The sequence below is a fragment of the Polyodon spathula genome, chromosome 6, assembly GCF_017654505.1.
Source record: "Polyodon spathula isolate WHYD16114869_AA chromosome 6, ASM1765450v1, whole genome shotgun sequence".
NCBI classification, from domain to species: domain Eukaryota; kingdom Metazoa; phylum Chordata; class Actinopteri; order Acipenseriformes; family Polyodontidae; genus Polyodon; species Polyodon spathula.
In genome coordinates this window covers 36638711-36651445 of record NC_054539.1, presented here as the reverse complement: position 1 = coordinate 36651445, position 12735 = coordinate 36638711, and the positions used below count along the sequence as shown (strand labels likewise).

General features: G+C 39.5%; 1 protein-coding gene across 1 annotated transcript in view; it reads left to right on the top strand.

The window, feature by feature from the left end:
• The first annotated feature begins 5500 nt into the window (after positions 1-5500).
• The window catches only part of capn9 (calpain 9), a 55954-nt gene continuing 48719 nt past the window's right edge, over positions 5501-12735 (top strand). The window contains exon 1 of the mRNA XM_041252805.1: positions 5501-5835. Within this exon, the coding sequence (XP_041108739.1) occupies positions 5623-5835 (213 nt within the window). The 5' untranslated portion in view covers positions 5501-5622. The remainder of the gene's footprint in view (positions 5836-12735) is intronic.

Sequence of the window (12735 nt, the reverse complement as noted above, 5' to 3'; positions counted from 1 at the left end):
GGAGCTGCGTATAGTCTACCCTTATTACAGGGGACTGGTGCAGCTATCCCTCACTTGCAGGGGACTGGTGCGGCTCTACCTCACTTGCAGGGGACTCGTGTGGCTCTACCTCACTTGCAGGGGGCTGGTGCGGCTCTCCCTCACTTGCAGGGGAAGGTGATGGAGGCAGAGGAAGCACCTGCTCCTCTTCTCCAGGTGGTGATGGAAGGGGAAGTGATCCCAGCAGGCACTCACCCTTTGCTGGTGGAGATGGGAACAGCTCCATCTCGGGCTCCCCCCCGCGGTCCCCCCGCCTGGACGCTGGAGACCCTGCTACCTGGGCTGCTGTTCTATTTATAGCTGCCTCCAGATAGCAGAGGACCAACTCCACACCTTTGGGGTGTGTTCCCTCTCGTATGCCTCCTATCGCTCCCTGTCCATCAGCCACAGGACCCGGATGGCTATGGGCATGGACTGTGCCTCCAGCCCAGCATTGTCCCTGATCCAGTCCCTCAGCCTGACGGCGTCTGACATTATTTTTTTTTGTTGTTGTTTTTTGTTTTTTTTTTAAACAAGAAATTGCTGTTCCTGCTCTTGTCTGCGTCTAGGGCGCTGGTAATCCCAGTTCTGACACCATGTGTCACAAAGACAGTCGGAGTGGGTGACGTCAGACCAGAAGCAGGAAATAAAACGACAGAGAGGTGGAGTTTGGTGGAGCTGAGCGAATGGTCTCGCTCAGCATTTAATGAATGAACAGACACAGAAAATAAACGGTTGCAACAAACAAAAACAGGACACGTCACATTCGCCAAAATAAACAGACAAACAAAATGGACTACTACACAAAACACGGTGAGCAGATATTTTACTTATATTATTTATGATCACAATTATTACCTCTGTCTCCTATCCCGTTCTCCACTCACCGAACACACAACCCCGAATGGGTGACAACATGTTGCTTTTATGCAACTGTACCGAGACTCAACTGCTAATCAATCATTCAATTGGAGTCGCGGTACAACAGCACGTGAATTAATAAAGTGCAATTCCCCGTGCTCACATATTACATTTTACTTGCACGTGAAGTGCTGTGCAATCCTCGTACCTAAATACAAATATACATTTTAAATACTTGTATGTGTCTGTATAGAACATAAGAACATAAGAACATAAGAACATAAGAAAGTTTACAAACGAGAGGAGGCCATTCGGCCCATCTTGCTCGTTTGGTTGTTAGTAGCTTATTGATCCCAAAATCTCATCAAGCAGCTTCTTGAAGGAGCCCAGGGTGTCAGCTTCAACAACATTACTGGGGAGTTGATTCCAGACCCTCACAATTCTCTGTGTAAAAAAGTGTCTCCTATTTTCTGTTCTGAATGCCCCTTTTTCTAAACTCCATTTGTGACCCCTGGTCCTTGTTTCTTTTTTCAGGCTGAAAAAGTCCCTTGCGTCGACACTGTCAATACCTTTTAGAATTTTGAATGCTTGAATTAGGTCGCCACGTAGTCTTCTTTGTTCAAGACTGAACAGATTCAATTCTTTTAGCCTGTCTGCATATGACATGCCTTTTAAGCCCGGAATAATTCTGGTCGCTCTTCTTTGCACTCTTTCTAGAGCAGCAATATCTTTTTTATAGCGAGGTGACCAGAACTGCACACAATATTCAAGATGAGGTCTTACAAGTGCATTGTACAGTTTTAACATTACTTCCCTTGATTTAAATTCAACACTTTTTCACAATGTATCCGAGTATCTTGTTAGCCTTTTTTATAGCTTCCCCACATTGCCTAGATGAAGACATTTCTGAGTCAACAAAAACTCCTAGGTCTTTTTCATAGATTCCTTCTCCAATTTCAAGTATCTCCCATATGATATTTATAATGTACATTTTTATTTCCTGCGTGCAGTACCTTACACTTTTCTCTATTAAATGTCATTTGCCATGTATCTGCCCAGTTCTGAATCTTGTCTAGATCATTTTGAATGACCTTTGCTGCTGCAACAGTGTTTGCCACTCCTCCTATTTTTGTGTCGTCTGCAAATTTAACAAGTTTGCTTACTATACCAGAATCTAAATCATTAATGTAGATTAGGAATAGCAGAGGACCTAATACTGATCCCTGTGGTACACCGCTGGTTACCACACTCCATTCTGAGGTTTTTCCTCTAATCAGTACTTTCTGTTTTCTACATGTTAACCACTCCCTAATCCATGTACATGTGTTTCCTTGAATCCCAACTGCGTTCAGTTTGAGAATTAATCTTTTGTGCGGGACTTTGTCAAAAGCTTTCTGGAAATCTAAATAAACCATATCATATGCTTTGCAATTATCCATTATCGATGTTGCATCCTCAAAAAAATCAAGCAAGTTAGTTAGGCACGATCTCCCTTTCCTAAAACCATGTTGACTGTCTCCCAGTACTCTGTTACCATATAGGTAATTTTCCATTTTGGCTCTTATTATAGTTTCCATAAGTTTGCATATAATAGAAGTCAGGCTTACTGGTCTGTAGTTACCTGGATCAGTTTTGTTTCCCTTTTTGTGGATCGGTATTACGTTTGCAATTTTCCAGTCTGTCGGTACCACCCCTGTGTCAAGAGACTGCTGCATGATCTTGGTTAGCGGTTTGTAAATTACTTCTTTCATTTCTTTGAGTACTACTGGGAGGATCTCATCCGGCCCAGGGGATTTGTTTATTTTAAGAGCTCCTAGTCCCTTTAACACTTCTGCCTCAGTTATGCTAAAGTTATTTAAAACTGGATAGGAACTGGATGACATGTGGGGCATGTTGTCAGTATCTTCCTTTGTAAAAACTTGTGAAAAGTAATCATTTAACATATTTGCTATTTTTTTTTTCTTCCTCTACGATTTTGCCATTTGTATCTCTTAAACATTTAATCTCCTCTTTGAATGTTCTCTTGCTGTTGTAATATTGGAAAAACATTTTGGAATTGGTTTTAGCTCCCTTAGCAATGTTCATTTCTATTTCTCTCTTGGCCTTTCTAACTTCCTTTTAGTTTATATCCCATGTACCGATGACTATACACCTACATTAAAACACAACAAATAACACAACATATACACAAAGGCGGGCACTTTACCACAGTAACCTATAGGTTATTGTCATAAGGGATCCCTGTTCTCAAGAAGGAAAACATGGGTACTTGAATTTATTCCAATACCTATTCTTCAATTAAAAATTAAAAAAGAATGGTAATTGATATGCCTAGATATCTTCAGCACTTAATTTGCATACTAATTTCATGTGTGCTTTTATGGTGCTTGCCAGTCCAGACCTTAACCACTGTACAAAAGAGCAAAGCTCAACTGGATGAACAGCTCGAAGCAGGCTTCTTGTACACTGCAGGGGTTCACCTACAAAAATGCTTCTTAATATTGATAATATTACTGATATACACTGAGTGTATAAAACATTAGGAACACCTTCCTAATATTGAATTGCACCCCCTTTTGCCCTCAGAACAGCCTTAATTCATTGGGGGATGGACTCTACAAGGTGTCGAAAGCGTTCCACAACTTGGCTTGTGTTAAGTTGGATGATAGTGGATCTGTATTCCAAATAACTCATTCCATGTCATCCCACAGATGCTCAATTGGATTGAGATCTGGTGACTGGGCAGGCCACTGCAGTAAGCTGAATTCACTGTCATGTTCGTGGAACCATTCCTGGACAATCCTAGCCTTGTGGCATGGGGCATTATCCTACTGAAAAAATCCATTAGCAGATGGATACACTGCTACCATGAAGAGATACACCTGATTGGCAATGTTGTTCAGATATCCTGTGGCATTCAAACGTTGCTCCACTTTTATCAAGAGGCCCAATATGTGCCATGAAAACACATCCCATACCATCACACTACCACCACCAGCCTGCAATGTTGACACGCGGCATGATGGATGCATGTACTCATGTGGTTTTCTCCACACCCTAGTCCTCCCATCAGAGTGAAACAGCAGGAACCGGGATTCATCAGACCAGGAAAAGTTTTTTCAATCCTATAGTGTCAAGTGTTTTCGTTCCTTAGCCCACTGCAACCACAGTTTCTTGTGTTTTGCTGAAAGAATTGGAACTGTGTTAGGTCGTTAGCTACCATACCCCATTCGTGTCAAGGTACGACAAGTTGTGTGTTCTTTTATGGGACTTTCGGCACCATTGTTGTACTGGACTGTCATTGACTAACTGTAGGCCGTCTGTTGCTCTGCACAATTTGTGTCAGCCTCCTTTGGCATCTTTCATCAATGATCCATTTTCAACCACTGGCCTGCCCTTGGCTGGATGTCCTTTGGGTGGTGGACCATCCTTGATACAGGCAGGAAACAATTGAGAGTGAAAAACGTAGCAGCGTTGCAGTTCTTGACATACTCAAATCGGCGCACTTGGCACCTACTACCATACCCTGTTCAAAGGCACTTAAATCTTTTGTCTTGCCCATTTACCCTCTGAATGGCACACATACACAATCCATGTCTCAATTGTGTCAAGGCTTAAAAATCCTTCTTTAACCTGTCTCCCCTTCATCTACACTGATTGAAGTGGATTTAACAGGTTACATCAATAAGGGATCATAGCTTTCACCTGGATTCACCTTGTCAGTCTATTTCATGGAAAGAGCAGGTGTTCCTAATGTTTTGTACACTCAGTATATATATATATATATATATATATATATATATATATATATATATATATATATATATATATATATTATATATACGTACTGTTCAGGGATATACCAGCCCTGTCAGGCTAAAGATCGTTTTACAAGGGCAACAGGGGTACATATCCCATTTATAAGATAAATGGGTATCTATTGTTTTAGTAAATAAGACGTGTTATACTTTTGTTGTGGTACACAAGAAGCACGCTGTGTTCTGTGTAGACCACACTAATGATTGAATGTGTTTCTACTCTGCGATGAATACAGATAAAAAATGACAGTACTACCAGTACACCACAACCCAAGCCCTCTATTCGGGAATACATTAATCAAAAAAACTTAGTTTGTGTTTGGGGGTACACATACTACATGTGTATGTGGTGGGGGGACGTCATCGTAGGGTGACTTGACAGCCGTTCATACGAATATGCTATATATATATATATATATATATATATATATATATATATAGACTATATTATATGTTAATCCATGTACTTATAATTTAATATTACATACACAATGCGACAAAACGTTTGGACTTATCGCGTGACTGTTAGTCACTTAGTACAGTCACCATCTCTTGGTAAAGAGGATGTTTACAAAATCTCATCCAGTCCCAGTAAATTGTAAAAAAAAAAAAAAAAAAAATATATATATATATATATATATATATATATATGATAGTCATGGTGGAACTGCCCGATACTATAGCCAACCTTGAAGACAAATTCCTTTTTACATTCCAAAGGGCAGGTCCATCACCTCAGGGGACAACAAACCTGTTCTGCAAGGCATGTTCCTCTTTGTTTCAGGAGACAGAAAACTGCTAGTAACAGGTGGAAAGGGAGGGGCCCTAACTCACTCACGACAATAAGCTAACTTGTTTTGATCCCTGTGGTTTCATACAGTCAGACTGCAGCTCTCTTGCCTTTGGTCTGTATCAGTTGCTGAGAATGCCGTACATTTTCCAGTCCCCCATCCAGAATGAAGGTAGCCAGCCTAAGACGGCTCGCAGCACCCAGTCTGATGGAAAAACATATGAAGAACTCAAGAAGGAGTGCCTGCGGAAAGGAGTGCTATTTGAGGATCAAGATTTTCCTGCCGCTGACTCATCCCTTTTCTTCAGCCAGAAACCCCGTGTCCCCTTTGAATGGAAAAGACCTGGGGTAAGTGCCTTCTAGTCTGTGCCACCAAACTGAAATTACAAATTTTGATTACGAATCTCCAAAACACTCGCAGGGACAGCATTGCTGCCAGGTAGCAGTAGCACAGGATCTTTTTGGTCTTTGCTGTAGAATTTTGTTCTCATGAGTTAAAAGGGTTAAGGTACTGAAAAAGGAAAAGTGATCTTAGCATAGTGCATTAGCTTAATATCAAATTGTCCTCAGCAATAAGGAAAGACAATGAATTACTATAATTCATTACTATAAAATACATTGGCCATCACAATTCACTTTTTACATTTGCTTTGTTTTTCATACAGTTATTTTTAGGTCCACATTATGCAGTGTAATAGAATCTTGCAGGTTTCAGGACTCTGAGCCAAAAGTACCCACATAATTCCCGACGGGGAGGCTCTTTATCGCTTTACTGCAATACAATGAATGCAATGTAACACTGAAATAAAATGCTTCATCTTAATTTCCACTAATAATAACATGATCAGCTTTTAAGCATTTGTAATTCATTATATACAGGAGGGACATATATATAAAAAAAATGCATTTATATTTATGTAATACATTTCAAACTCATTAAGCCGTTAATCCATTTACTTATTAACCGGTTTGGTGTGTGCCTGGGAAAAATGTACTTTTTGCCATGTTATTAGAAAAATGCTGGGACCTCGCCATTTATAGTCCTATCAGCATGGTTATGCAATTACACTTGGCTGTCACTCTAGGTTGTGGTCCTGAAATTGTGCTGATCACACTATGTAACACAATTTTTGTTCCTGGGTAGTAAGTGTTATTTCCTAATTGCTTATGCCTCAAAAGTATAGAAAATGGCTATTATTCCCCACAAACTTTGCTTTTGTGACCAGGACAGGTAAATTTCAAAATATCACTATTTCCAATGAGAAAACAGGTGAATTTGTGTCTTTTCGTTCACATAAAGTCAGAAAAAAACAACATATGAATCCAAATTAACATGTATTTCTACTAAAGTAATACAAAAATGACTACAAAAGATTTAGAAGCGAGTAGTTTTTCGAGATTTACAATTATATTGTAAATTTACAAATATTTGCAAAATTTACAAATTTACAGTGCAAATAGGCTAATTGACTTTTAAACTTACATTCTCACACAAATACATTTCATTTTCAGATAAAAAATAATGCCCATTTGCAATGTTGTGGTCAGGAGCCATTGTTAGGAGATTGTGCTGTTTGTGTGCTTGATAATGAGAAAGCAAATGCTAGCCAAATTCAGCTTTCAGAAACAAATTGTATTCATTGCCAAAATGTATTTGCTACTGTAGCTTCCTCAATTGACACCCTTTTTCAACAAGCAAGCCTGTTATAGATACTACCTGCAGGTACAAGGTCTGAAGCTCAGGAAACTAAACAAACATGTACGAAGGGGATCTCTAGGTGGGGTTTTTCTGAATATATTTTGCTGGGTAGTGTTGACATTGGGTTAATAAACAATTTATAAATGAACACATTTAAAACCATGTTCAAACAAACTCATAACTAACTCAAGCAGTTCTTCAGGTTTAAGTAGCATCTTTCCTGCCAGACTAGTTTTCAGCTGTGGTTTTATCTGTGACTGACTAATTGAGGTTGTTTTGGAATCTGTAGAATTGAAGAATGATGGGCTGGACACTCCCAGGGGTAATAAAGAGGCACCTCTGATTTATTCTACCTGTAAAATTTTCATGATGTAAATCTGAGACCAAATAAAATATGAACAGAACCACACTGCACCCAGTTCACTCATGAGTGGGTCCCCAGTGGATCATCTAAAAGTGAAAGCACAACCTCTTGGAGTACAGGATGAGTTGCACCAAGCTGCCAATCTTTGATCTTTGGTCTCTCGTGGGGTTAGGGAGGAAATCCCCTGTGTCTCATTCACTTTATTTCAGTTCAATGACCCCTATTGGTATGGTGCTGTCTGTTGCTTCGGTTTGGCTGGTGAAAAGACAACAGGAGCTAAGGCCACCCATTCATCTTCAGTTTTCTTCATCATACAAGAACACTGGTTTAAAAGATCATTCTTTAAATAACTTATAAAGCTTTGTGAATGAGTGTGACAAGGATAGCTGTAGGGGTGACGTCAGACCAGGAAGTAATTGCACACCACAAGGCAACTACAGGGTAAATATGAGATGTTACGACACTCAGCTTTTTATTAAACAAAATAAACACTTTTAAATAAACAAAATACAAAGGCCAAAATAAAGCAGCACAAAATATAAATAAATAAACTGCACAAGCTCCTTTGGTTTTAAACAGGTAGCATTCGTTTCATTTTGTTCTCTGTCTTTTCGTTACTCTCCAACACTCTTCTCTTGCAAAAGCAGTGGGTCTCCATATGCAACCATCTCTAGATTAACAACAATCAATCAATCAGTCACATTCTACACAGGTTTAATTTAGTCTGCATGACTGTCAGCCAATTTAATAACTACTTAGCTGACAGTCATGTATTCTTACGAGAGGTACAACCAACAATATAATACAAATGGTCGGACGGCATTATGCTCAACATGTATGTAAATCATAACACCATATACACCAAGGGACGGGGCACCCCTCCACAATGAGGTATGCAATCACAAAAATCTTTATTTCTCTAGTTCACTTTTAACAATTACAGCAAGTGTTCACATGGGTTCATTGCAGTTCTGTATTTATTATTGCTAGATCGTTTGGAACATGATGGATTCTGTTTAACAACAACAACAAAACATCTTTAAATGGCAATGTAGTGTAAAAGTTTATTACATAACGTTAGCTTGGCTGCCATGTTGTCCTGGTCAGCGTCCTTCCCCACCGCATCTACCCAAGCACTATCAGCACTCTGATCAGCGCAGTAACCTTTCATGCATTGAGTCACATGAATAAATCCTGGCTTTAATGGGAGTGCAACTCGATACACCTGCGTGACCGCCCTCCCCAAGATGGCCACCGTAAGCCAACTCTCTACTTAAGGTAGGTTCCATCTTGGTGGGGACTCGTGAACTGACACCTCTAGCGCCACCACCTATCAGGAGGACAGTTTTCACCCTACCTTCTGACCTTCACTTTCACAAATACCATACACCAATAGTATTATAAAAGTACAAACCAATGGTAATTCAGCAAAACCTTATTCTGAAAATGTTCTGACATTTACTGGTACGATACTGGTAGTTGAAAAAAGGAATGCAGTTAATAACTGAATACACAATAGCAACGAGACTCACTATTATTAGTATTAACACTGAAATGGACTTACCAGCTTTTATTAAACCAACATTGCCAGGTCTTGAAACAGTGTTTTTATTATTCAGCACAAACCATGAAAGATTTAAGCATTTTTAATATGGTAACTCTTTATTTTACATTCCATTAACAACGATGTAATACTGATAAACCACTGCAATATGTTCTACTGAATTATTTAATGAATGATTTTACTGTCTCTGATCATGATGAGATCCGTATAGGTTTATGAATAAGTATGAATGTATCATGAATTAATATTTCCTTCACATTTTATTTAGATTAGTGGCATATCTATTGTATTCAAAGCCTGTTAAACAAATTCCTTTCCAAATTCCAGCACAATCTTTTAAAGTTGTAATACTGCCTCAGCAGAATCTCTGTCTGTGTTGATATAATTGTACCTCTACCAAGTCAAACAAGGCTACACCCTCACAAGGATATAATATTTGTACTGCCCACCTATTCATAGGGTGTGTGCAGATCCCACACACGTCATAGTATGTGTATATAGTATATATATATATATATATATATATATATATAATATATATATATATCTATATATATATACATATACCTACATATATCTTATATACACACTCTATCCATACTAAAATAGTAATTCCTAAAGGACTAAGTATAAGGATAAAAAGAATCTGTTCTGATAGAAATTACTGTAAAAAAAAACACAGAAAGGGATGAAAACATAAGATGATGCAAAGAACAGATTCTTGAGAGAGAATAAAAAAGACCAAGATAGAACACCTCTATATGGGTTTCACAGATACTTTAATGTTTCTTTCTGGATACATTTTGCAGCAAACGATGGGACTGAGACCTACACAATTCTTTTATCTGTCAAAACATATGTGCATTGGTAAACAGTATTTTAGATGGAGAGAAGAAGAAAAATATATAGGCCTATATGTGTGTAGGTTTTTTTGTGTGTGTTTATTTTGTACTATTTTTGAAATAGCAGTTGCTATGTAACAGTGACCAGCTATGGACTGCCTTTTGCTATTCGGATGGTAATCAGTATCTATAGAACAACGCAGTTAAACGAGGCAGTCTTCCCAGCGACAGCGAGTGGGAGAAGTACAGGCGTGGAAAAGTACAGAGCAGTTTAGAAGCAGTTTGAAAGCAGGTTGACGGCTGCAGAAGAAACTAAACTTCAAAAAAAAAAAAAAAAAAAAAACCAAAAAAAAACCCTCAACATGGTCTTCAAGCCAATAATCTGTGACACCTGCTTGATGTGGGAAATCCGAGAAAACCCAGCGGAGCTAAACCAAGTGTGCGTAAAGTGCAGCGCGATCCAGGATTTGCATAAACTAGTAAGTATGCTAGAAATGGAGCTGGAAGAAGTGAGACAGCAACAGGATCTTGAGGAACTGGCACACCCACAATTCATGGAAGTCTGCATCACCCCTAACAGACTGAAAGCCACCAGGGAGATAGAAGGTCAGAACAGCTGGGTTCAGGTAGGCAGAAGCAGGGAAAAAAAGAAACTTCGTCAAACACAACCACCAGAAATCAAAACAACCAACAAATTTGAGTCACTTCAGAATTTTGATGAGCAGAACCAACAACAAGAGAATGAAAGGAACAACATCCAGGATCCCATTGACAGTGGTGACCAGACAGCAAAAAGAAGGGAGGTCATGATTGTTGGGGACTCCATATTGAGAAACACAGCAAGTTCAATTCGCAGTTTGGACCCCCTTACTACAACAGTGTGCTGCCTTCCGGGAGCCTCAGTCAAGCACGTCACTGAAAACGTGGACCAGCTCCTAGAACGAACAGGAGACGACCCGGTAGTAGTCATCCACATCGGTACAAACAACATTGGAAGAGACAGACCAAAATCCCTGCAAAACAAATTCAGAGAGCTAGGAAGGAAATTAAAAGAGAAAACCAAAACTGTGGTATTTTCTGGTATACTACCGGCACCTTGCAAAGGACCATATGGACAGCTGGAAATAATTAATCAAAACGCATGGCTGAAGATGTGGTGCACACGGGAAGGCTTCACCTATCTTGATCATTGGACCACATTCTACAACGAGGACTATCTGTATAGACGGGATGGACTGCATTTAAATAACAAGGGAATTAGTCTACTCTGAGAAAAGATCCTCAAGCAGGTTCAGAAGCATTTAAACTAGAAAGGAAGGGGGGAGAAATCAACAAAAAAAACAGAAGGGAGACCGCATCAAAACAAGAACAACAACTCAGGTAAGACAACCATTAAATGTATTTATCTAAATGCTAAAAGTATCAGAAACAAAATTCTAGAACTTGAAGCTACTGCACTAACAGGTAACTATGATGTGATACGTGTTACAGAAACGTGGTTGTCTGAGAGTGATGGGGACGAATATAATATTTGTGGGTATACACTGTATAGGAAAGACAGGCAGGACAGAAGAGGAGGAGGGGTAGCACTATACATAAGAAACAGTCTTGAAGCCCAGGTGTTAAACCTGGACAAAGAAAATAAAACCAAATCAATATGGGTCAGAATAACGGACAAAAATTCAAAGGGCATAATAATAGGAGCATGCTATAGACCGCCAGATTCAGACGGTGAGCACAATAATCTGTTATACAATGACGTTAGAAATGCGTGTAGCAAAGGAGAAGCCATACTAATGGGGGATTTCAACTTCCCCCACATAAAATGGGAAAACCCGGTGGGTAGCACGACGGATGAAATAGAAATGGTGGAAATGACAAATGACTGCTTCCTACAGTGGGTTGAGAAAGTATTGACCCCCCTTGGAATTTTTCCTATTTTGTTGCCTTACAACCTGGAATTAAAATTGATTTTTATTTGGATTTCATGTAATGGACATACACAAAATAGTCCAAATTGGTGAAGTGAAATGAAAAAAATAACTTGTTTAAAAAAATTCTAAAAAATAAATAACGGAAAAGTGGTGCGTGCATATGTATTCACCCCCTTTGCTATTAAGCCCCTAAATAAGATCTGGTGCAACCAATTACCTTCAGAAGTCACATAATTAGTTAAATAAAGTCCACCTATGTTCAATCTAAGTGTCACATTATCTGTCACATGATCTCAGTATATAGACACCTGTTCTGAAAGGCCCCAGAGTCAGCAACACCACTAAGCAAGGGGCACCACCAAGCAAGCGGCACCATGAAGACCAAGGAGCTCTCCAAACAGGTCAGGGACAAAGTTGTGGAGAAGTACAGATCAGGGTTGGGTTATAAAAAAATATCCAATACTTTAAACATCCCACGGACCACCATTAAAGCCATTATTAAAAATTGGAAAGAATATGGCACCACAACAAACCTGGCAAGAGAGGGCCGCCCACCAAAACTCACGGACCAGGCAAGGAGGGCATTAATCAGAGACCAAAGATAACCCTGAAGGAGCTGCAAAGCTCCACAGTGGAGGCTGGAGTATCTGTCCATAGGACCACTTTAAGCCATACACTCCACAGAGCTGGGCGGAAAAAAGCCATTGCTTAAAGAAAAAAATAAGCAAACACGTTTGGTGTTCGCCAAAAGGCATGTGGGAGACTCCCCAAACATATGGAAGAAGGTACCCTGGTCAGATGAGACAAAAATTGAGCTTTTTGGCCATCAAGGAAAACGCTATGTC